Source organism: Triturus cristatus, chromosome 5_1, assembly GCF_964204655.1.
Source record: "Triturus cristatus chromosome 5_1, aTriCri1.1, whole genome shotgun sequence".
NCBI classification, from domain to species: Eukaryota; Metazoa; Chordata; class Amphibia; order Caudata; family Salamandridae; genus Triturus; species Triturus cristatus.
In genome coordinates this window covers 1,011,882,912-1,011,909,961 of record NC_140587.1, presented here as the reverse complement: position 1 = coordinate 1,011,909,961, position 27,050 = coordinate 1,011,882,912, and the positions used below count along the sequence as shown (strand labels likewise).

Genomic DNA, 27,050 nt, shown 5'->3' with positions numbered 1-27,050 from the left:
TCTGTGCCTAAATCCATCGTTATTTTGCTCACCATGCCTTTTCAGTTTGGACCCAGCCATATGCAAATCAGTCTTGACCCTGTGCCTCATGGGAACAGTCCAGACCGAACTGCCAGGCCAGGTCCTCCCTGGACTGCAAACAAGCATCCTAGGACCGGTTTCGGGCTTTCAGCCCTCATCAGCCAGGATAGCTTGACTCCAGGAATTTGTAAGTTATTATTTGACTAATAAGATGGTTCTGTACATGTTTGTGAATAGAAATGGTGCCGATAAAAAGTTATCGTTATGCATTCTTGAAACTTGAATGTCACAGTTTGTTATTCATTAGTGATGTCTTCTTTCACTTTTCCCCTGCTAACAAATGCAATGTGTGTAAAATACCTTTTGTTTCCATTTTTACCACAGGCATCTATTGGGGAACAGTTCAGAATACAGTTACAAATCTAGGGCTACTGCAAGAAGGTATTCTGTACCCTGCTGTCACAATGTATGAAGCCACAAGTTCCAACACTTCAAACGCAACACAGGAACAATATGTTTGCTCAGAAGCATCTAGCATTCATTATGCTGAAGAAACTGACGAGGATGTTGGAATTGATTCCAGTGCCAAAGATTTTGTTGTAGGACAGAATTCAAAGAAAAGTAGCTTGCTGCCAGTGCTTTTCACAACTGTGGTGACCCCACAAATACATTCTCTTATATCAGCTCCTTATCCAAAGAGACAACACATTGAAGGCAAATTTAGATCACTACATAATATACCGCCATTTGAAGCGTGCCTAATTTCTGAAGGAGACGTGTCTTCGACAGAGTCAGCAACAGCTCAGTTTTCACCAACCTTCTCTGAAAGTAATGCATGTTATCTGTGTAAAGTGGACCATTCACTAAACGTATCAGATTCAACAGAATATGATTTTTTTCCCCACTCATTCACTTGCCATGTGCCATTCATTGCACTTGAATTTTGTAATAGCTTAGTTTCAAGTAAGCTTGGATTAATTCGCAGTAATTCAGTGGAAACCATTAATCCAAAGGAATGTCTTTCAAGTTTGATACGGATGGAATATTTTTCAGTTGCTTACAGCAGTAACTTAGGGCAGAATCATGTATATGATGTGTCCGGTTTCTTTCTTAAAAATAAGATTTTATTTTGGTCTGAAAAGAAGGAATCACAAGCACACTTCGACCATCATCAAGGTCAATCGGAATTAACAAGGGCTTCAAAATGTTCACCAGAGAATAGGTTTGTGTACCCTCCACCATCCAAGTTTTTAAAAAAACCTGGACCACAGAAGGGAATGTGTACACCTTTTAATAAAGCTACAGGTAAACTAGTGGTGAATTTGAACACACAAATTATTTTTCTTGATAGGCTTTCAGGTGGACACAATGACCAATCAAGGAACATAAAGACAAAAGATTTCTGTCTATTTTTGACATATCCATGCTTCTGTGGCCTTTTAAGTATAATCATTTTGACTGTTGATACAGGCAATGAAAATATTAGATATTTTCTGCCTAGTGCATCACAACTAAATGTTCACATTTTTGTAATTGGAAGGTTAGCATCAAAAAAGATGCTCAGCAAGTCAACTAACAGAGGTGATGAATCATTTGTCAAGAAACTGATCACCTTTGTAGTGGCGGAAATATCGACGCATAAACTAGAAAAATACATTTCCGAAGAAACAGAAGATTTTACATCAGTAATACAGGATTGTGACAGTATAGACAAAAGAGAAAAAAAAGATTTTCGCAAGACTAGTGATTGGGCACAGGAAGATACTTCCCTTCATGGCAGTGCCACTTTAATACATACTATCAACTTGCTACTATTTATCATTTTTCCTTCATTTTATGCAAGCATCGTACTCTCAGAGAGCCAATATCATTTTCAGAAGCTTAGCTTTATGGAGTTAGCTAAACAGCTCAAGCTGAAAGTAATGCACTGTGTTTCTAATGATCTTTGGAATGCAAACAATTCAAATTTAAATCAGTTTTTGCATGTACAAGTCGATGTCGAACAAGTAGTTGAATCTGTTTACAACAATATCTTGCAGGAATATGAAACAGTGCAAGCAATGCAGGCAGCTTTGGCGACCAGTAATGCAGCTGTTATTGACAGACTTGCCAAAGAAATGACTTGTCATCTGCAGGTCATTTTACTAGGAGAGGTCTTGCCTGAATCAGACACATCACCATCATCATCTGTTGAGAACATTGTTGATGAAGTACTTGGTAATGTCTTTGTACACAGCACACTCAGTATATATAACACAGAACAATCAACCAGTTATGTTTATTCAGCTTCATTTCTGGAGGATATCATTGCTGAACTACTTACTCATGTCATTTTAGCGTCAAATATCATGGAGGACATAAAAGAAAGGAAATCAGAATTTGAACTCATGGAAATTGCTGTAGAATTAGTCAATCTACTGTTAGGGGAATTAAAAGAATCAGATGTTAAGGTAGTATCAGTCAGTAAAGAAGCTCTAGATCATCTGCAGCAAAACATGAAGCATGTGAACAAAGTTGTAAATTCCGTTTATTGTGAGATTTTGAAGGACTGTGGATCTTATAGGAGAGTTAGAAAGTATATGAAGCATAATAGGACCATGCTTGCTGGAAGAATAACCAGTTTTTTATTAGCTGCAATGCACTGTTACCAAATTCAACCATGTCTTTTAATAGAGAGATCACCTTTTCAATATACAACTTTGAACCCCAGTATCATCCTTCGGAAATTTAAAACAAATGTTAAAAACTCCAAACACAAGCGCAGATATTTGGTGGCACGTAAAACTGTTTTATCCTCCAAAGTCTTAGAAGACATTATTTCTAGACTTATTTCAAAAATATTCCCTTCTTTTGGTGATCAAATCTGTTTTTCAGACTCTGAATTCAAACATATAATTTCAAAACTTGTAACAGATGTTATGATCCAAATTTCACAGCATGAAATTTGGGACACACCAGATGTAGCAGACATTGAAGTTAATTCACAAAACGACGTTCCCCATGTTGTGGATTTGGTGTACAATAATGTTTTGGACAAATACGGAAGTCATCTTGCAGTACAAGATATGATAACCTACCGAAGCAAAAGTTTGGTGAAAAGTGTATCTCGTTTTGTAGTTCGTGAAATTTCCAATCCCAATTTTGTTGCAGTTTCTGCAAAGAAAATACCTTCTTTGTCAAACTCATCAGTATCAGCAGCATATGAAGTTGAACGTGTCATATGTGGCCTTCATGACTCCCAAGACAATACCCATTACACAGGTCATAAAGATGCCTATTCTTCATTTCTTCTTGAAATTATCTCAGGTATTTTATTGAAAATCTTCACTTTTTCAGACCAGATTACAAAAGAAATTGATGCAAAAAAATCAGAAATGGAACTCAATAATGAAGTTTCAACTTTAGTAAATTCTGTACTGATGGAGATTAGGCATTCTCAAATCAAAGTGAATTACCCAGACATAAATAGACATGTGTTGGATGGCATTGTTAACTCAATATTCAGTAAGATTTATTCGGAACATGAAACCAATGTGGCAGTTTTTACAAGTCTGACTAGAAACACCAGTGTGTTTGCTGAAAAAATTGTTTGTTTAATCAAGGAAGCAATTGCAGACTACCGACTAGAAAGACATGTAACTGAAGATATTTCACTTTGTTCATACACATCCCTTGATGCCAGCAAAATTGTTTCAAAGGTTGTAAATAGTGTAATGGAAACCCGGAATCATGGCACATTCTCCATGTCACATGACTTAGTCTCCTCAATGATGAGTAACAATGCTGCTACCTCTGCTGCCACATGTTTTGATGATCTAACATCACTCAAATATGAAACAAACTGCTTGCAATCATCATCAGCTGTGATGTCTTCCACTGTTTTAGGAGAAGTTGTTGTGAGGTTTCTAGCTACACTATTTCTTAATGGTAGTGAATGGGCACGTGGCAGAGAAGTCTTTCCTGCATTCTCAAGGGTTAAGAGGATGACTGAAATATTATTAGACGCATTGTTAAATATAATTTCAGATAAACAAATACAAGTTAGAGACGATTCCTGGGAATTATGTACAAAACATGAAAATGATTTTAGAATGGTTGAAAATTTAGTTGATATTGCTTACCTTAATATTTGTAGGCAGTTTGGAAAATCATACAATTCAATTTTTGAAAACCTCTCAAGGAATGACAGATTTCAGGCACATACAGTTGCCGAAATAATGATTGCTGAAATATGTAACAGTCCAGTTCAGCACTTTTACCACAATTGTAAATTTGCGCCTACTTGTGTATGCATAGAATCAACTTATATTGCTGAAAGAGTTATTAATATTATTCGAGCAATCAAGCCTCATTCTCTGGATATAGAGTCCAAATGTCATGGACTATGTGCATCACTTTTGGAGGAAATTGTAAGCCAACTATTAACAAAAATGTTGGCCTCAACGTATTTACAAGCTGCAAGATACAGAAGTAAATCTCTAGAAACAGAAGTCAACAAAATAGCTTCAAAATTGATGGATACAGTCCTAAATAAAATGCTAAACCCTGAGCCTGATGTAAAAATAGCATTGAAGAAAGAACAGTACTTAAAATCTGAAGATGATAATGATACTGTTGCCGTCATCGTCAACTCAGTTTACATCAATGTCTTGCATGAGATAGGTTGTCCTACTACAATTTTTAAAGCCATGGCAACTGGATGCAATTTAATCTACAAAAAAATTGCACGTCTTGTAGTTAAAGAAATATACACATGGGAGAGTAAGCCTCTTTCTAATGCAATAACATTATGTGATTTGTATACTGACGTTGAAGGTACTAGAATTGTTAATGAAGTTCTCAAAGATATTACAGGACATTCAATATTAACTGCTGTTGGAGGAAATAGTGTGAATTCAATTTTTCTCCAAATGGTTGATACACCAAAGGAAGATAATCCTGTAGAAATAACCACTTACATAAGAAATGAACTCTTAAACACAGATACAGCCATGAAAGCAGATTATTTGTCAGGACAAGCTCAGCCATTGACGAAACCAGAAAAACAATGTTTTTCTCAATATGAAAATAGTCTCAGAGATTTAAACACAGCTTTAGTATTGGAGAAGAGCAGGGCAGGTAAAACCTTTGATGCTGATATACGAAACTCTGCTTCTGCTGTTGTGACTCAAAATGGAAAACGTGCTCTATTCTTTGGATATGGGAGTTTAGATGAAGAGCCTACAAAGGTGAGTAGCATGTGCCATAGTTTGAATGTTGCCAGTATTGATTAATTTTACATGTTTTAGCAATGTGTTATGTTGACAGTTAAGAATGAGGGATATTTCAATTAGCATTTGTAGGTCTGTATTCATGCCAGGATCCCACCATATGGTGGCCCTAATCTTTATTGCATCTTCTATGATGATAAGGTCTGTCGTATAAACAAAAAAGCAACCAAATATTAGGTTTGGGGGATGACAGTGTATTATAGTAGACCATGGTGTTCTAAAACTGTGTAAAGTGTTGCCCTTTGAAGTATTTGTTCTGCTATAAAAGCCTCTTTTTTTTAAAAATCATTTGTGTTTTTTCTCATTCATCATTATGGGAGCCTTGGCTAAAAAGGTATATTTAGAGTCCAATATAACCTGCAATATTGTAGAAATATTTCTTTTTAAGCAGTGAATTTACAAATAATCTGAATTAGTTCATAACCCTTCTCTGTGTTTGATGGATATTTAGTTTGTGTTAAACAATTTCATTTTTTTGGGGTTTCAAGGTTTTATTTCTATTAATTCCAATGTTGAATTTTCAGAACTGTGTAAACCTTCCGTACTTTATCAACTTTTGCATCTCTCAGATAGTTATCACATGACACCTATTAGAGAATCGTATTTAAGAATCAGCCAACAGCGGGCAAATTAGTTGTGTAATTAGTCTTCTTTGTCAGATCATATAGTGGCAGTCCGGTCATGATCAGAAGACTAGCAGATAATATCAGAAAACAAGGTGTTAGCCAATGAAAAGCATATTAACAGGTGTTCAGACTAATGTTACCATTTCAGTTGACAAGCAACAATCAAAACATCCTTGACAAATCCCAGAGGATTAAAAACCAAGAAATAGCAATTTGTTTCTTCATTATGTGGTGGTCAATCACTGTTCAATCAGAAATAGACAATGATTTATTGGATATTTGGGTTATTAGGGCTGAGAAAAAATGAATACATTTTGTATTGGGTCCTTCAGAGTTTAGGAGAGAATGTCCCTCTTCACCACATCATTTAAACAGAAAATGAAAATGTTTTGATTTTCAAAGCAGTTTTGATAGCCCAAGAAAAGAGATGGAACATGGAAAGTTTCTTACTTACAAGATATTTTCATCTTAATTCCTATGAGACTGCTTGCTTTTGCATGCCATTGGGACCTATGTAAAATACTTGGCAACCAGTTGTTGTATGATATTCATGAACGGTATGAGTTGCATAAATTACTGTGCTATGATTTTAGAAGAGTACTCCAGGGTAAAAAAGCACAAATTGTAGCCAATATTAGAAGGGGCTAATCAGAGAAATAATAAAAAAAGAGCAGAAATGTAATCTAGTTTTAGACAGTCGATATGGGCATGTCCAGTATTTTAGAGCCATCATCGTTGTTTTTAATTTTAGTCAAGGTGTTCTGATGGATCAAAATGCATAATTTAAAAAGAACATATACAGTCCCCATCTTGCAGACTTCATCAATGTACTGCTGCTTATGTGGCAGAAGAAAGTTTATGAGTCGTTAAAGTTGCTGTACATCTTTTGCCCCTTTCATATTTGGGTAAATTCGACATGGAATATGCCACATTGATTAAGGTTCTTAGTCCCTTTCATTGTGTCCTTCATAATCCAGAGAATTTGTGCTTCATCAACTCAATACTGTTATGTCTTCATTCAGAATATAATCCAACTTTTCAGCTTTAAGGAGATAAATCACTAACTTGTTTGACTCTGAATCTGTCACCCCAAAGATTTGAACATTTGAACTAAGCCCCAACTCCTCATTAATTTAGTGGACAAGTGGGTCTTATGGAAGAACTTGACTTGGTTGGACATAATTAGATGCTTACTAATTATGATGTAGATAATGCACATGGAGGACGGAGCCAACCACCATTTCCTGAGGCTGCGGGTAGGGTGAGCTCCTTTCCGCCTGCGATCCCTGACTGCTCCTGACTGCTGCGCCCGGCAGCTCGGAAGCAGTGTCTGCGAGCATGTGAGGAACCTGCAAAGCCTCCTATTATGGCACTGGAGGTGAGGAAAGGGGAAGTTTGGACGCGCGGTTCCCAACGCTTAGGGCCTCCTTCAGCTCACAAGATAGTTGCCCCACTCCCAGCACAGAAGCCATGCTAGTTCCCGACCGTGCCCGACTTTGCCTCTGTCCTGCCGTGCCTAATTGAGTGGGCCATTGAGGTATCGGGCTCCCACATTAATATGTTGATTGGCCTGGGGCTGGAGCTCTCTGTGCGGGAGCAGTGGTCGGACCCGACCACTTCTAAGATGGTGGCCCCGAAGTGATCATGTCAGCCACGCTCCTACTGTGGATGCTGCCCAGTGCTTCCTATCATAGCTCCTGTGGGGGAGCCACATAGCAAACTCTGATGCCCCTGGAGGGCAATAACTGTAGCCCCTGCTTATATCAGGGGGCCTTTGGACGAATGGGCTCCCAGGATTACTTTGGTGCCTTCTCCCTGGGGCCTGCTTTGCCTTGTGGCTGGCTTACGCATGGCTTTGACCTTTTGCATATTATCTGCCCGTCTTGTTTGCAGGATCACGCTCTCACCTTGGATGCACTCTTTTTTTGTGTGCTGTGGATTGTATTGCCCTTGGAGGACCCTGAATGTGGGGATGAGTGCTTTTATATGCCACAGGCGCCCTTATTTATGACGGACAGTGGACCCTTGAGCACTGGAGAAGATATTGGGTGCGGCCCTTGCAGGGGGTACTCTGACCTTCTACTGAGGGGAAATACAAGGCATACTCTGTGATTCTGCCTGCCTTGTTGAGATGCCCCACGACTATGTTGCTGCTGTGTTCTTGTGGACTGGAGCCTCTGTGGCTGCTGCTGGTGAGATAGATATTTTCTCTTCTAGAGTGGCGTGCTGCTGACCTGAGTGATTGCCTGTATTACCCTCCATACCAGCTGCTGGGGTCTACTAGTCCGGACTTTTACTGGGTCCCACACATCTGGGTTGCCTACGCTATTGCCCTGCAAACTTCCTTTTAAAATTGGACACATTCTTGATATGGGGGGTTTCTCGGCCCTCCCTGGGAGACACCTACCTATGCCTCTGCATAGCCTGTCGTACATTATTGTGCAGGTACTTTGTGCTCCCTTCTGTCTTACTGAGACCATCGAGGGATGCACACAGGAGGACACTAGCACCCTCCAGGAGGAGGTCAAGCAGGGCACTGGGCCTGGGACTAAAACTTATATGGACGGTAAGTTTGAGGTTCCTTTTACAGTCATTCAGGTGACTGATTGGAATGCAAAATTGAATTGCTGTCAGTGGAATTTGGCCTTATCCGAAAAGACTTGCAGAAAGTGTCGGAGTGGGTCCATTGGCTGGAGAACACTGTGCAGTCTCTGTCCCTCCGCCGTCCAGTCTGTGGATCACCACATTATGACTCTTGAGAGAGCCCGACTGAATGACCAGGAGGGTTGTGCGTGCCAGAACAATGTCTGTTTTCTACAATTGTCAGAGTGTGTTGATGAGAAATCCCTGCTGGCTTATTTGGAGGATTGGTTGCAGGAGGTGGTGTCCCCAGAGGGCCTCTCCAATTTCTTTGCTATAGAACATCAGCATAGAGTGCAGGCACAGATGCCTTCTCCTGGAGCCCCACCAAGTCCAGATTCTGTGGTGCATTTTTATATTTTTCAATTAGGGATCACCTCCTGCTAAAGGCACGTGCTTATGGCCCCTTCACTGTGGACAATTCAAAAGTGTCTCATTACCCTGATTTCCCTCACCAGGTCCAGACTCAGAGAGCGTTGTTTTTAGCGGTGAAGAGGAAACTGTGCAACCTGGGATTGATTCACTCCTTGAGTTTCTCTGCCCGGCTGCGGATTCAGGCTGACGACACAGTGCATTTCTTTACCAAACCGTCTGCAGCCTAGGATTGGCTTGAACTTTATGAAAAAAAATACAGCGTGCACGAGATGCCCGGGTCACAGTGACCGCCGCATCCATAACATCAGTGATCTAGGCATAGAGGGGCGTCTCGGCCAATGGCCTTCAAAGTGGCATTGGAACAAACGAGGGCAGTTGAGACTGCTGCATCATTGGGGAACAGCAAGGGTTCTTAATCACGTCTCTGCCCAAAACATAGAAGCTCTGCCTCTGAGTCCAGTGACTGTTATTCCAGGGCTCGAGAACACATTAGTGGGAGTTACCCAAGGGTAGCTGGAGGATATAGTTTAATGCTACTTATTTTCTCAATGACCCCTTATCTTGCCTAGCCCATTCATTTTTACTTGAGTCTACTGTTCTGTCGATGGGTGAGCTGATTGTGTGGCTCATTTATCCTGTTTGTACTCTGGATGTTATATAATGCTGTCTGTTTCAGCGCTATATTCTTATTTTACCTTGCAGTCTATTACTATTTGTTACTACTAGTGTGTCGGTGAGCGGAGTGTGTGGTTACTTTTTCCTGGGCGTTATCCAGTTGTGAGCGGGACTGGGAGGGAGTCGGCTGGGTTAGGGCTTGCTTGCCACATCTGCTTGTATTTGGTTGCTTGCCAGTGAGCTGCGTCTTTCTACTTTAGCAGGTGGAACTCTTCTCTGGTAGCCTTTCTCCGTTACGGAACTTGTTGGACCGTTGGTCTCTATTTGTCTCCTCGGTGAGCCTTATGTGTTGGTGTGTGTGGACAGGATGGTTGTGTGTGTCTCAGTTCTGGTGGGGGAGGTCAGTTTTTTTCTATTATTTTTTGTTCAATTTTTTCAGGCAGACTGTGTGAGACAGTGGAATTTCTTTGCTTGGTGCAGTGTGAGGTGGATGGAATTGGCGGTGCTGGGTCTGAATGGGGTTCCTGTGACCCTTAACTGGTGGTTTCCGAACTATGACGTGCAGTTTAAAGTGATCACTTCGAAATTGCGGGGTCTCTCCTCCCCTACTGAACTTTATAACATCCTAGCTTATCAGAAACGAAGGGGGTTAAAATTATGATTTTGCTGGAGACTCATCTTGTGGAGGGTTGAAAGCCGGGTCCTTTAGGTGTATTGCCAGGGTCAACTTTATACCACTATTTATTAGTCTTTTTCACGCTGCACCCTTATTTGGATCAGGTGTGGGTCCCTTTTCAGTTACATAGGGCGGTCATGGACCCAGAGGGTTACATTCTGTTGGTATTGGATCTCTTGGATGGTAGAGATATGGCGTTGTTAAATACTTTTGCCCTGAATATTGACCAGTTAGTGTTACTGTCTGGGGAGTCTGCCCTCTTATCACTCATGGTGCCTTACTGGAGGATTGTCGAGTGGGGATTTATTTAGGTGGTGGACTTTGGCTAGGATAGATTGCACCCCCCCTTGCACAGTGCACCACAGACTTAGTTGGCAGACTGCACGTGCATGGGTGGTACAATGGGACTTGGAAGATTGTTGAAGGACCTGCAACCCGCGTTCTCATGTGTACTCCTACTGCTCAGATTTCCCCGATCTTGTGGCCCTGCTCGACTGTGTATACACTTGTCGGACGCTGTATGGAAGGGTGGTGGGAACTGAATACTTGGCAAAGACATATTCCGATCACTACCCTGTTTTGTGTTCAATTGTCCTCTACTTGAAGCACAGTTCCAAACTGGCGCTTAGACCGAGCGATAGTGGAGAACCAGACTTTCTGAGTTTTACTGGGTGAACATGTCACACACCTTTGACTAGACAGTGCGGTCTCTGCCTCATTGGTGGGCGTTGAATGGTAAACCATGAACAGGGTGCTTGGGGGTTATTGTATCTCTAATGAGGTGGGAGATATAATCACAACTGCATTCAGATATTTAGCATCAGGAGAAGGTGATTGACGGTCTTCCACACGAGTTGGAGGGAACACCGAATGGGAAGCGCAATGTACCGAAGGAAAGGTAGAAACTATAAGGCATATGAAGCCAGGGCCCACGCTTATAGGGATAAGTCAGGGAGGATGCTGGTGTGGCATTTTCAGGCCACGAACTGGGGGAATGCCATCCTCCAAGTACATGACTCATCAGTGTGGGACTTTTTTACTCAGAAAGGTATCAGTGAAGCGTATTTTCACCATAGTGTTGAATTGTAATCTGCAGAACCCCGGTGTAGTGATATGGACATGCTGTGTTATATTGCAGACTCTTTGCTGGTTTTGCCCAGTTCCGAGGTGGCGGACCAAATTGGGGGCGGATATCACCAAACAGGAAGTCCAGGGTGCAATTTAAGACATGGCAAGGGGGAAGGTACCTGGCCTAGATGGGCTCTCTATAGAATTCTATGTAGTGTATGCTCCGGTCCTTGTCCACAAACTTGTGGCTCTCTTTAATGACTCTTGTCACCAGGGTCTGCTTCCTTCTCCCTGTGTGAAGCTGCTATCATTTTGTTTCCAAAGAAAGATAAGGACTCGCTCTGGATTCTTATCGCCCGCTGCCAATACTCAACATGGATTATAAAATCCTGGCGAAGCTATTGGCCACTTGCTTGCTTCCCCATATGTGCTCTATGGTTCATATTAATCAGACGGTCTTTGTCCCTACGCGTAGCACAATGACTAATATTCACCAGATACTCTTTGCTTTGGATCAGCATGAGGAATAGCTGCAGAGGGAATTGGACCTTTCAGTTGACATCAGAAATGTTCGACATGGGCATGGGCCCTGCTTTTGTCAGATGGTCAAAGTTCTTTAACACTTGTTCACTTGCTAGGACCCGCATCAGCTCTCTGATATCAGAAGCATTTGCAGAGGAACGAGGCACCCAACAAGGTTCTTCCCTATTGTGTACTTTGGCAATGGAACCATTCGCTCAAGCTGTCCATCTGGGTCACCACTACTTTGGCGTGCTACGCACTGACGAAAATATGTTCCTTTCCTTATTTGCAGACAATATGTTACTATATTTGAGGGGGGAGGACAATGACTTACAAAGGGCAGTGACTGCGTTGGCAAGCTTTGGCCATCATTCAGGGCTCGAGGTTAATTGGAGTAAATCCTGTGTTTATCCTCTGTGGGGTTAGGTGGCAGTGTGCAAACCTCTACTTGCAGGCCTGACGTTGCGGTGGGAACAGCACACTATTCGTTATTTGGGAATTTCCAGTTATTGGCTGCTGGATTTGTTGCTTGACAGCAACAGTTTCCAGGCATTTTCTGGTCTTCGGTGGTGTTTTGGATGATGTTGACACTTTCTGAGAGTGGCAGGCTTGCTGTATCCAAGATGGTTGTCCTGCCCCGACTCCTCTATTTGTTTGCAGCTCTTCCACCTAAGCTGCCCCGAAGTTGTTTCGGGACCTCAATGGTATCCTGTTGTCCTTATACTAGGGCACCTTGTGTCGCCACGTGGCACTCTGGAACTTATGCCTACCAGTGCTGGAGGGTGGATTAGCTGCCCCTGATCTGGAATTGTATTATTTACCAGTGCAGTGACAATGGGTGGTTCGTTGGCGGTCCTGCCCGTAGGATGTTGTGGGTATCCTGGAGAATGGTTCCCGGACTAATGAGCTGTTAACCAGGATTTTGTTAAGGCCTTTCCCTCCCTCTAATGTGTGGAACTTGAATATGCTCCTTAGAACAGATTGATATGTATGGTTCGGGGCCCTCATGAGGACGCATACCACAACACCTTATTCATGCAAACTCCTGATCATGGTAGCTTGATGCTGGGAGCATCGAGAGGGGTTGGTCCGTCTCCTCTCCACCGCTGGATGACAGCCAGGGTCACGGTGTGAGGGTCAAATCAGTTTGGATGATTCAGTCGTGGGGGTCTCTTCACCCACTGCTGCCTCGTTTTGCCCCCCCGTAGGCCTGGGATATCTGATGCTGAAGGTGTGTGGATTCTGTGATAGTCGCGGTACGAAATGCTTGAGCGTATGCCATAGTCCATCTGGGAGAGAATGGGTGACTGTAATGGTGATTGGTGTATTGGCTTTTGTGGAAGGGTGGGATCCGACGATGGGCTTATGTTCTACATTTTTGGTAGTGTTATCTCCAGTACTGCAGGCCCTTCCACTTGATCAAAATATTGCCTCCTAGTGCCCTGCCTGACGATTCTGTTGGTTTATTGTTTACTTTTATTTTGTATGTCATTGTTACAGTGAAATATTAATACAATTTTATTTTTTTATGTTGGTAATGCTCGCTGGAAATTGGAAACAGGTATAATTAGTTGGTTATGGAGGGCCAGTGTACAGCCAAAACACTGATTCACAAGCAAGGTTGTGTTCAGTGTATGGGCTATAAATAGGCTTAATGATACGCGTGTACATGTCAATGATTTGCTAATGTTAGACTGCACACTTCTGGGATTTCAAATTGTAGCATGTCATCCTCTCACTCTAGTACCAAAGCAATACACTGATAGTGTATAGGAAAAAGACACATGAATTTGGGACAAAAGCAAATACCTCATATAGGGCCTCATGTAGGTAAATAAATTTTACCGGTTCTTAAATACCGAGCCGTACCGAATCGGTAAATTAGAATCGGTAAGTTATATGTAGGTAAAAATTCGGTAACAGTTACCGATTCGGTAACATTCGGTAAATACGAATCGGAATTCACCGATTCGGTAAATACCGAGGTGATAAATACCGAATCGGAAAATACCGAGGTGGTATCTACCGATTCGGAAAATACCGAGGTGGTATCTACCGAATCGGAAAATACCGAATCGGTATGTACGGATTCGGTAAATAACATCACATGACTTGACGAAACAGAAAATCCTGTGCAACGACAGCCCACCCAACCAGGAACTGCCCACACCCAGGCAGGTGTACACAATTAGCCGAAGTGGCCACACCCAGGCAGGTGTACATAATTAGCCGACCCTGGAGAGGCTTGGAGTGCAGAGGAGAGGCAGGGAGCAGTTGCATGTGCGAGCGGGAAACGAACAGCATGTCCAGCCAGAGAACACAGAAAGACGGAGGGGAAAGGAGGAGGAAGCTCAAATTCAGCCCCAAGGAACTCCAGGTGCTGGTGGAGGAGGTGGTGAAGCAGCACCAGAAGCTGTTTGGGAGGCAATCCCTGCAAGTGCCTGAGGCCGAAAAGCGCAACATATGGCTGGCCATCCAGGCGCAGGTCAATGCTGTGGGAGTGACCCACAGGGACATTGAGGTCCTCAAAAAGCGCTGGTATGACCTGAGGATTGTGACCAAGAGGATGATGGGCGACATCCAGAAGGAGGCCAGCCAGACCGGAGGTGGAACCAACAGGGCACCTGCCCTCACCGAACTGGAGGAGCTGGTGGCGGCCACAATCGAGCAAGAGAGCGTCGTGGGTCTTGGGGACGCCGACAGCTCTGCCAGAGCCGCAACACACCAAGGTAAGACGAAAGCACAGCAATGTAGCCTCCCCTACCCCTATCCCACATCCCCCATTGCGAAACGAGAATCACACTGCAGTCCACACGTGTCAGTGCAGACAGGCAATGCATTCCGGGAGATGTAGTCAGGGCAACACTAACCATGACGTAAATGTTACAGGGCAACAAGGCATGTCACGCACTCGAGGCACAAGGAGACAGAGGACAGATTGGAATGTGAAATGATTTATTGTGACGCTTGCAATGCAGCCCTTCGGGGACACTGAGCCAATGTTGTTTTTCTGTCCACAGATGTGACATCATGCAGTACAGGGCATGCTGCAGGGGAGACGGCACACCGGCCACAAAAATCACCTCTAGCCAGCACGAGTTCAGACCAGGGAGCAGGCCCACTGGCAGCCGCACCACCAACACAGCCAGCCTCGCCGCACACAGAGCCAGCATCACCTCACCGAGAGCCAGCATCACCACAACCAGAGCCAGCATCGCCACTCATGTTCGAATCACCGGCCACATCTCCGCTTGCAGGTGTGAGAATGAGGAGGCGTCCAGCTGCCAGGCTACGAGCCTTCGACACCTCGTCAGACGACAGCATGGGCCCAGAAGACCGCACCGGGCCCCAGGAAGGGAGCCATCCCACTGTGCCCCACACCTCACAGGCAGCACAGACGGGAGCAAGAGGGCGCCGCAGGTCGCGTGTCCAGAGTCCACCAGCACCCACTGACGGCCATGGTGTCTTCTTGGGGCTCGAGGGCCAAATGTTGAAGCAACAGCGCCTGCAATCAAAGGCAGTTATGTCAGTCCAGAGGCACATGCGGGTGATGAAGACAAGCTTAGTCAACATGGACACAAACATTGGCGGCATGGCTGCGGGCATTCGGGACATGTCCCAGTCAATCCAGCAGTTGTGCAGCAAATTAGATGCTGACATCGAAGCACGGCGCCGGGAACGCCAGAGAAGGGACACTACCAGCAGGGCACTCAACCGTCTGGCAACTGCGACTTCCCTACTTTGCCGGCGCTCTGTGACGATGCAGGAGGGCCTAACACAGTGCTGCAGCGACCTGTCTCGGGGGATGGTGCAGGTGACAAGTGCACTAGGGGTGCTATTGACTAGTCAGGCGTCGACAACTGCTGCAGGGGATGCTGCGGAGAGCATCGACACCAGCAGCAGCATCACACCCCCCCGTCCCCGAAGCACGCAGGAGCAGCAGGCGGCTTGGGCTTGGCTCTAGTGAGGATGCACAGGCCGTGCAATCCACCACTGCAGCGCGTATGCGCAAACATTGATGTGGCCCTGCTTAGCCACTTCCCATTGGGTGACGTAACCCTGGACATACTCCTTGTATAGATGGTATATTGCCAGATTGGCCTGTTCATGTGTTCATGGCGTGGTGCCACATTAAACTACGTCATGACTTCTCACAACTCGCTGTGTCCCCTCACTTACTCAGAAATAGTTGCATGTGATCTCTGCCCGTCTCTCTCTCCCATCGATTGCAGTTGGCACTCTAGCTGCGCTGCCCTCTGGCTGGCCTGACTCATCCTCGTTGTCCTCAAAATATGTTAGTTCCACATCTGTACCTTTTTTCGTGGCAAGGTTGTGCAGCATTGCACAAGTGGCAATAATCTTGCAGCAGGTGATGGGTTTGTACTGGCGTGCGCCTCCGCTCTTGTGGAGGCAGCGGAACCTGCTCTTCAGTAGTCCAAACGTGCGCTCCACCACATTGCGTGTTGTTTTGTGGGCCACGTTGTATCGTCTCTCACTCTGGGTTGCTGGGTGTAGGTAGGGAGTGAGGATGAATGAACGGCATGCATATGCACTGTCGCCTGGATGAGTAAAAGGGAACCATCAGTTACATGCCTCTATACACTCTGATTTGCAGGTTTCAAGGGGCGTCACTGTTACTTACCCAGCAGGTATCCCTCTCCGAATTCGCCGGCACTCAGTCGTGTGTAGATCCCACTATTCTGGAAGATGTAAGAGTCGTGGGTGCTCCCAGGAAACTTTGCAACAATATCTGTGATGATGTTCCCTGCATCACAGATCACCTGCACATTGATGGAGTGGGTGGACTTCCTGTTCCTGTATATGTGCTCTGTATCAGCTGGTGGACAGATTGGGATGTGTGTACCATCAATACAGCCGATGACATGGGGGAACTGTGCCATGTGATAAAAGTCTGTTTTTGTTTTCTGCAGTGCAGCCTGTGTGTTTGGGAAGCTTATGTAGTGGTGCATTCTCTGCATCATGGCATCCAGGAACTTCCTGAAGAAACGGGACAGGCAACTCTGGGATACACCACCCACCGCAGCTATCACCACCTGATAACTGCCGGATGCCAGTAGATGTAGGCTGCAGAGCACCTGCACATGTGGTGGTATGGCGTGCGCCCTTCTTGTTGGCTGGTCCAGGAGTGGGTGCAGGTCCCTTATCAGGTCCATGATGGTTTCGGGGTGTAGCCTGTACCTCTCATGTATCTCTGCATCAGTCAGCTGTAATAGTGTGATGCGCTGTCTGTAGATTTGTTCCTCCCGTCGCCACACCCTCAGTCCTGCTGCCTGTAGACGTAGGCGCCTTGCAATGACGTACATGGCGGCCATGTTGTCCACGCTGTTGCATTTTGGGATTGCTTATGTGCATTGTTGATGGTTACCACCTGCTTTCAATCCGTGTTAATTACCGACTCTTATTTACCGATTTTCCTGGATTTCTTAATTACCGACTGCTCCTACATGTCATTTTAAATTTTTACCACTTCATATTTACCACTTCATATTTACCGATTCGTTAATTATGTATTCGGTAAATATGAATCGGTATTTTAGAATTCGGTAACTATGAATCGGTATTTACCGCCTCGTATTTACCGAAAAGTGGTTTTTGGACTCCTACATCTCACTTGTCTGAATACCGGTCGGTAACGGCATATTTACCGAAAATCGGCCGTTACCGACCGGTATTTCGCTACCTACATGAGGCCCATAGTGGCTTATCTATTGAAAATTGAACATGGTAGACCCTTCTCCAGCAGAGGATCTTTCATAGTTCATCATGCATTAGTTATTTCCATTTCCAAGCTAGGAATGTTGGATAATTATTGTTAATAAAACAGTGGCAACAAACGCTTGTTGAACTTGCATGCTGCGCAGTCTGATTATTTATTATGTATTCTTTAAATTTACATGGCGCACAGCCAACCCAAAGTGTTTCCCGGCGCCTGCTAGAAAGGAACTAGGCCAAGTAAAGAGATTACTGATTGAACAACCATGTTTTTAGTTCTCTGCAAAAATGCTCATAGAGTGTTTCATTACGTAAAGTGAAGGGAAGAGAGTTCCACAGGGAGGGACCTAGGTAGGCAAAAGATCGACCACCTATGTGCAGCAGTCTAACTCTGGGAACTGAAAATGTCACCTGCAACATAGAACGGAGAGAACGTGCAGGTATGTAGCGATGGACCAAGGATTGAAGATATAGAAGGGCTGTATCGGTTTTAATCTTAAACATGTAGCCCAGGGCTTTGAATTTGATACGATTCGCTACCCTGAGCCAACAAAGATCACGAAGAGAGCCAGAGATAGAGCCCATCCTTGGCACCTGGCAGAGCAGTCTAGAGGCTGCATTCTGCACCACCTGAAATTTTTGCAACAAGTCTTTATTTGCACCCAGATATAAAACTTTACCGTAGTCCAGCCTGGAAGTAACAAAGCCTGGACTACGAGTCGGGCCAGGCAGCATCCACAGGATTCTCTTGAGCCATTTAAGGATGGTGAAGCAGGTTGTGGCCACCTTAATGACCTGCTGTTTCATAGACAGTTGGTCATTAATGATGAAGCCTAGGTTACGGACTTGATGAGACGGCAGGGGTAAAGCGCCCATTACTGACAGCCAATGCTGGGGACCCCAGAGATCTTTATTCTTCCCGAAAATCAGGTCTTCAGTTTTTTTGCCGTTTAGTTTTAACAAGTTCGTTTGCATCCAGGATGCAATTTTGGACAAACCAGATTGAAGGGAAGATGAGTCAGAATCTTGCACAGCGGAAAGCGAAAAAATTATCTGGGTGTCATATGCGTAGGAAAATAGGGACAGTCCTGCCTCTTCGGCAATCGTTGCCAGAGGTCTAACATAGATGTTGAATAATAGAGGACTCAACACAGAGCCCTGCAGTACTCCATGTGGGGATGAAAGGATATTGGAGCTGGCCGTAGAGGAAAAGATATGGAACGTGCGATTGGCCAAAAAGGAGTCAAGCCATTTCAGAGCTAGGCCGTCAATGCCCAGAGATTGTAGATCTTTCAATAACACAGTATGAGATACCGTGTCAAATGCAGCGCTCAAATTAAGCAAAATGAGTGCCGCCGTGTCCCCATTATCCAGATGGTGACGAAGCATTTCGGTAACACCCAAAAGGGTTGTTTCCGTTGAAAAACCTGCTCTGAATCCAGATTGAGAAGGGTGCAAGACGGTATGGGATTCAATTAAGTGGGATAGCTGTGAGTTGACATGTCTTTCCAAAACTTTAGAGAAGGCTGGAAGCCGTGAAATAGACCGTAAGTTGGAAAATTGAGAAGGGTCGGCATTCGCCTTCTTAAGAGGAGGAAGAACCATGGCATGCTTCCATTTGGACGGGACTGTTGTTTCCCGAAGGGAGGCCTTAAGTAGTTCCATTATTAACATCAGTGAAGGCAGCTCAGGCTGCTTTAGCACCAGAATGGGAAGTAGGTCACAAGGTGAGCCAGATTTTAAGCTACCCAAAAGTTGCTTAAAAGAGTCCGTATCCAAAGGAGACCAAGTTTTGAGTGTATTATAAGATTCATAGTTCACAGGTCCAGTCTGATCTCTTCTTTATGTGACCCAAACTCTGGTCTGGTGACTTAGTGGACTAATGCATCCAATGTAGGGGCCTGTGTTTGACCTCATGGTCACAGGTCAAATCCTGATGGGTCCACTCATCCGTCCATCCTTCTGAGGTTGATAAAATGAGTACCATTGAATTGGGAAACAATGAACATCTGCTTTTCAGCGGCAAGATGCCCTTGGGTGAATGTGCGCCTTCCAAATAGACATGTTATGTTAGCTCAGTGATGTGAAGAAACTTAAAGCTATCCGCCTTTAGAGAATTCCTTACATCAGATTTCGTGAATCATGTCAAACGTAGGGGAATTCTCTAGAGCTCCACTCTCTCTTTTAATATTGATATTTTATTTGCATTCTACAGAATAGAAAACATTATCACAGCTAGGCACTGTCAGAAGCCACAATCCAGGACTAGGGATCATGGCCAGGATAATTAGCCGGCCTTTGGTTGATAAAATCAGAAGCAGTCATACTATGCACATGAGTTTGTTCCATTTGCGCACATCAGTTGAATTGAGGTTACATAGTAACAGTGGATGCCGGCATTGCCAGAAGGGGCTTGTTGTAGTGAATGAAAAACCACAGCAGTTAAAGAGTAGAAGTGCACATGTAAGTTATTGCATATGTTCAACTTTTGTAGCAGGTTATATGACCAAAGGGGATCTTGGGGATGAGGGAATCCAAGCACATGTATACTAGCTGTGGAGGAGGTGGTGAGCCTTGCTAGTATTGAAAGATATATTTTTGTGAAGACCATGAGGGTTGAAGCTTTGTGGATCTCTGATGGGAAGAGTTTTCTGAGTCTGGATTTCACCACTTTGACTCTCATGGTGCCTTTGCTCTTATTTCTGTTTTTTGGTGAAATGAGAAGGTTGCCTCTTGTGGAATGGAAAGAGCAATATATTTTGTTTAATCTTTTCCTGAATGTGTTTGGGGGTAGAGCCTTCCATGCATTTGTAGGCTTGTCAGACGACCTTGAATTTGATTGAAACCCACACTGGGATCAGTGAAGGTTTTTTGGTTAGACTGCCATTGACTAGCATATATTTAGGCTAAAGACAAGCTGACCAGCCATATTTTTGGATTTTTGTAGTCTCTTGCTCTGGTACACAGGGAGATCTTCACATGAAGCATTGCCATTGTTGAAGCAGGAGTAACTTGTCTTTTGCCCACTACTGAATGGTTTTCTGCAGTGATACGTGGTAAGATTTATTTTGTTAATTTCATTTGGAAACTCTTTCCTACACTACTGGTTATATATTGGACTTAAGGATGAGGTCATCTTACTCAATAACACCAAGGTCAATACTTGGATTTGATGGAAATAATTTGGCTTACGAAAGTGGGGGACAAAAGTGAGCCTATTTGCTTGCTGAGAGCCAAGAACTAGGATTTCAGTGTTTGTCCAATAGAAATTGACGCTGTTGTTGGCCATCAAGTTTTCAATGGCTTGTTGCCCTTCTGATATGGCTGTGAATTGGCTGGATTCATCTGACACACACATAGGTAGATTTGTGTGTTATTTTTATGGTAGTGTAAGCAATGGGCATCAAGGATGAATATCGTCAGAGATGTTGAGCAGAGCTGTTTCCGTGCTACAACCTTTCCTGAATCCTCATTGAAAGGTGTCAAGGAGGTTGAACTCATCAATGTGTTTGTTGAGTTGGTGGAGAACGCATTTCTCCAATGTTTTTGCAAGGAATGGGAGGTTGGAGATAGGTCTGAGGTTGTTGAGATCATTAGGGTCGACCCCTGGTTTTTTGAGAATGGGTGTGATTTGTCCAAGTTGAAGTCTGGGACACAGCCTGAGGTGAGAGAGGCATTGATGATTTTTATCCAGAAAGGGGAAATGGTGCGGTTAAGTTCTTTTATGATTGTGGATGGGATGGGGTCCATAGTGTGGGAGGAAGGTTTTAGGTTAGAAATTATACTGAGAACCTCATTTTCCGACATTAGCTCAAAGTCGGACCAATGCGCATTGTTTTTTAGCTGGAAATGCATAAAGGGTACTCGGTGATGCTGTTAAAGACCCGCCACCCAGGGTCTTCCCACTTGATGATATAGGGTGATTCTTTATCCTGTTAGAAGGACCTACATATTGACACCACACAGGAAACTGATTCCTTTTTTGCCTTAAAAAAATAAGTGCTGCACAGCAGGGAGATCATTTCCCATCAATGACTAGATTGTATGAAGAATCCATGTAAAACAATGGTCAATGTGACAAGATTTTTTAAAGAAGTTCAAAGCACTGGATATATCCCTGATATATTTAAAGATTTTTGGGGGTATTCTTCAGTTACAGTGCAATATACTGGATATATCCCTTATCTGTTTAAAGAGTGATTCAGGGATTTCTGCAACTGTTCAGAGGCATTCACACAATTCAGCTTTGTCGTGATCAAAGGCCCCTGTTGGGAAAGGAAGCATACTGGGCACTATAGAAATGAAGACCAATCTTATAGCAGCTATGTCAGCTAAGCTGGCCAATGCCACTGTGATTTTGTCATGAAACAAAAGACAAACATGGCACAATATTCTGCTATTCTTTTTTAAAAACTCTTTTTATTAGGCAACATAACGAAGAGCACAACAATGCAGGTCATCAATAACATACAAACAGATGCAATGTGTGTATAGATTATTCTCAATATATTATTCCAGAAATGATTCTTCATTCCAGTATCTCCCCCTCAATATGTAATGGGCCTTGCAATCTTACTTCACTGTGTCGTAGCTCCACTGTGGAAGACAGGCATATTTCACCCCAGTGTATATTCCAGGCAGCCCACTTCCGATCCCATTTTTTGGGGCATCCTCTGTGTTTGAAAACATCCTTATCCGCAATCATGGCTCTATCCATGTCTGCAACCCAATCTCTGGTAGTTGGCATTTCACCCACACCCCATTTTTGTGCGATATTTCGCTTTGCAAGGGCCCATCCCAATGAGACCCATGGTTTCTCAGTTTGGGTGAGGTCTGTGGCCTCCCATATGTTTGGCAGGCATAGTTTCGGGGTAGCCATCAATTCCCCCCCCTCGATTTCTCCATTTGTTCTGCGACTACTTTCTAGTATGTTGGACGACTGGACACTCCCAGATTATGTGAAAGAAAGTTCCCTCCTGGTGGCACTGTCTGAGGCAATAAGGATCGTCCCTCCTGCCCATCTTGACCAAAACTCCTGCGGCAAGATAAACGCGGTGCAGAATTTTAAGTTGGACAAGCTGAAGTCTCATGGGAATGGCTATTTCCCTGGGGGAGGCCAGAGCGTATTGCCAATGAGCTTCCTCCAGCACACCCAGATCCGCCTTCCAGCTCTGTCGCAAACCCGTTAAAAGATCTGGTCGGTTATTAATCAATTTTTTATAAGTTAGAGATATGGCCTTCTTGGTCATGGGGTCGAGTATTAGCCTGTCTTTTAGTGGCAGAAGCCTCAGGAAATGGACCCCCCCACCGTTATTGCTGTTTTAAGAGCATGGCTGATCTGTAGATATCTAAATGTTTCGGTTTGTGCAAGGTCATAGTCTTTCTGAAGATCTGCAAATGTGGCCAGTCCTTTGGAATTCCACATGTCCCCCACCGTTGATATATCAATCAGGTCCCACTTATCAAACCCGGGGCAAGCACTCAGACGGCCCAAGTGCTCAGGCTCCCAGAAAGGAGTTGCACATGTATTTTTGTTGTGCCAGCCCACTTTTTTATTAACTGCATGCTAGATTTCAATTGTGCGTGCTGTCAACCGGTAAGGCCCAACCTCCTGGGGTTCGTGTATAGTGCTTTGTTGTACCCACCTTGTTCCATGAGCCACCAGTCTGTGCGGTCACTCGGGTCCCCCGAACATCGTGAGCCCAGCAGTTGACCACCACAAGTTGAGATCCCCAATAGTACGAACCTAATGCAATTTCCCCGTCATACCATCCCGCCGATCGCAGCGCCCGTCCATCCCACAGTAAGGTGCACACAGCGCTATCAATGCTAGAAAAGTAGAAGCCGGGGACCTTGGAGGGAGTGTTTTGTAAAACATAGACAAAGCGGGGCAACACCAACATTTTAAAAAGAGCTGCGTGTCCCAGGAGGGTCAATGGAAGGGAACCACAATGTTTTACGTCAGTGCGAAAGCACGTCAGGGGCCCTTGCAGGTTTGTTTCATAGAAGCGGGTTGGATCCAACATTATATAGATTCCTAAGTAGCGGAATCCCTCCGGTACTACAGGGATTATATAGTCCCTTGGTATGCACGGCTGCAGGGCATGCAGTGGGTATAGTTGCGCCTTAAAACAATGTATTGTATATCCTGAGTGATTGCCAAATATACGGAAAATATGAAGTACACGATGAAGGGTAGATGCTGGAGAGGCCTTGTATAACAATATATCATCTGCATAGAGCGAAATTCTGTCCTTGTGGTTCTCGGTCCATTTAAGTCCCCGGATCAGAGGGTCTCCCCTCACCCAAATCGCCAAAGGTTCTAATACTAAGGTGAATATTAGGGGCGACAGGGGGCACCCTTGCCAAGTTCCCTTACTCAGCTGAAACTATCTAGATGTGTGCCGGTTCACCACTACTTGGGCCATCGAGTTGGTGTATAGTAACTTGACCCTTTTTATGAAATTGGGCCCGAAGCCCATTGTTTCCAGGATAGCAAACATATAAGTCCATTCAATAGTATTAAAGGCCATTTTGGCATCAAGGGACAACAGGGCCACATCTTCCCTTATCGTATGTTCCCTACCCAGCACCCCGTGCAGGCATCATAGATTCAAAGCGGTGTTCCGGCCGGGCATAAAGTCTGACTGGTCTGGGTGTATCAGCCCGATAATCAGTAGGATGAGTCTCTTGGCCAGTAATTTGTCTAGTATATTAGCTTCTGCCTTAAGGAGAGAGATTGGTCTGTACGCCTTACAGTCATTGGTTGATTTGCCCTGCTTGTGTATTACCACGATCGTGGCTAACCGGATCTCTTCTGGTAACAGCCCTTTCTCACAACTTTCTAAATACATCTGGCAGAGGTAGGGAGGTAATTTGGAAGCAGTTGACTGAAAAAGCTGGATTGGGAGCCCATTGGGTCCCATGGCCATGCCCGAACGTTTGTCACCTATGGTGTATTGGATTTCTTCTTCTGTGGGCTCCCCATCAAGAGAGTCTCCCTCTTCTGGTGATAAGCAATTGACATTGATAGTGGAGAGAAGCTCCTGTGCTGCATGTGGGGACACCGCCACCACTGACGTATATACCGAAGCAAAGTAGGTGGCAAAAGTTTCTGTGACATCTCGGGGGTCAGTGATCCCTTCCCCCTCGGACGCTTGTAATTGGTGTACCAATCTCGATGCCTGGTCTCTTTTTTTCCAGCCAGGCTAATAGCTTGCCCGTTCTCTCCCTCTGTTCATAGATCTTATGGTACATTGACTTTTGTTTTGCCTTGGCCGCCTCCGTGAGGAGTTGTCTGTAGTCTAGTGTCTTGACTGCCAATAACTGCAGAGCAGCATGGTCAGGGGACTGTGCCAAGGCTTTTTTCCCCTTTAGGATTTCCACTTCAAGTTGATCTATACGTTTCATTGATTCCTTCTTGTGTCCTACCATCAAGGCCAGTGCTCTTCCCTTGATATCTGCCCCATAGGATTTGGGCTGAGGTTACTGATTCAACATTTTCTTTGAAGTATAGTTCGGTATCTTTGGTAATGGCGTCTTGATATGAGGTATTTTGAACGCCCATGGGTTTATGGTCAGAGTCGTGCGCCTGGATTGGAGACCCACCGTCATCTTAGTCAAAATGGGGGGGAGTGCTCCAAAATTCCACGAGCTAGACAGGTCCACAGCATGTGTGATCATGTAATCTATTCGCGATTGGCTGTTGTGGGGCCCTGAGTGGAAGGTGAATTGTGTGGCCATGGGGTTAAGGTGTCGCCAAATATCCACCAAGCCGAGAGGAATTCAGCCAGTTTAAACCAATGCCAATTGGGAGTTCAAGCATAAATGTACTGAGTACCTGCAGGGTGGACTGTCACAGCGCAGGGGGGACATAGACAGAGAGCACATTAAGTGTTTTCGCTACCCAGGAACCAGATACCGTCACAGACCTACCTTGGTCGTCAGTCCAAGTTTTCTTAACCATATAGGGGCAGTTCCTCCGCCGGAGCACACCTGTCCCATGGGCACCAGAAATGAACCCCGCATGCACCATCAATTGATAACCCCATCTGTTTAGGGCCCTACATGTATTGCCAATCATGTGGATTTCTTGTAAGAGGGCTATATCGGGAACCTGTCTCTTTTGATACTGGAGAACTATTCCTCACTTCATCTTGTCCGAGAGCCCATTTACGTTCCATGTAAGGAACTTAAGTTCTGCGCTTGGCCCCTTAGTGGAGATGTAAGTGTAAGCCATGTATAGCGATAGCGGAACGCTCGTCACCCAGGAGTTACAGTGATATTTCGATGTGCTTGAATATTGAGTGAAAACGCAGTGTTGCGTGAAAACAGTCAGAGGAAACGTTCCCCATACACAATAATGAGGTTGCTGAATATCCCGGAATGAGAATCTAGCGTCCATTTTGACCCTTGGGTTATTGATTTTCATTTTTCTTCGCAGCATATATGTACATAAAATAGCATATCTGTGCATTGTATATTATATGACAGGCCAAACAACATATTCTAACAGTGCTCATGCTACACCTTACGAAAGTCCACCGTCTTTCGTTACAAGCAGCGTTATTAACTTCTACTTGCTCCATGATTTAACCTTTACTAAGCCAATCTGAGGATAATGTGGTAGCATACCAACTCGCCTATAACAGTACAGGACTTTGCGCACTCTTATATTGCTGTCTTACATGGACATAGCATACTTAAAAACCCCACAACTGTAGTTCACCCACCCCCCACCCACTGATCCTGCATATGCGCATAAACAAAAAAAATTCTCTCCAGAGTCGCTCGCCAGCATTGGCTCAAACATTTTCCGCATTTCCATCTCACTGATACAGATACCCAGGGTCAGGCCATTCTAATCTATAGGTGTAGTCGCCACCTTAGGTATTACAGAGATTAGTGTGTAAGGGTATGTCCAAAGATCTACATGCCTCCAACATGATGTCCCAGTCCATCGCAATTGGGGTCTTGCGCAATCCCCTGGCCTCTTCCCGCCTCAGTGCAGCACTCTCTGCAACACCCCACCACGTCTGTTCGCGGTCAAACTATCTAAGGGTCCAGCAAAGAAGCTTCCAAACGGAAAGGGGCACCTAAATAAAACATCAATTTCTCCAGGAATGAAGATCCAAAAACGAATAATAAATCACACACTGAGAAAGATTCGGCAAGATCCAGAAAACAAAGGCCTGCAGACAACCTTGAGGGAAGCTAAAAAATCACTAAAACAGAAGAAATGGGAGAAACAGAAAAATAAAAACGATCAACTATGGGCAAAATTATTCCACGAAGCGAAACAAAAAAACAGTTCTATATTCTGGAGAATGATTAAGGAAATAAAAAATCCTGACCATGGTGGCATAGACTCAAACATCACAGAAGGAGCTTGGACAAACTATCTAGCCAGTAACTTTAATAGTGAGGACAGAACCAAAGAGGAAGCGCCAAAGAGCTTGAAAACGGATGACGTGGAGGTAGGACTTGGCTATCACCAGAGAGAAG

General features: G+C 44.4%; 1 protein-coding gene across 1 annotated transcript in view; it reads left to right on the top strand.

Moving 5' to 3' along the window:
* Window positions 1-1,577: 1,577 nt before the first annotated feature.
* Window positions 1,578-27,050, top strand: part of LOC146832789 (fibrous sheath-interacting protein 2-like) — a 538,629-nt gene continuing 513,156 nt past the window's right edge. The window contains exon 1 of the mRNA XM_085603979.1: window positions 1,578-5,249. Coding sequence (XP_085460105.1) covers window positions 1,578-5,249 — 3,672 coding nt within the window. The remainder of the gene's footprint in view (window positions 5,250-27,050) is intronic.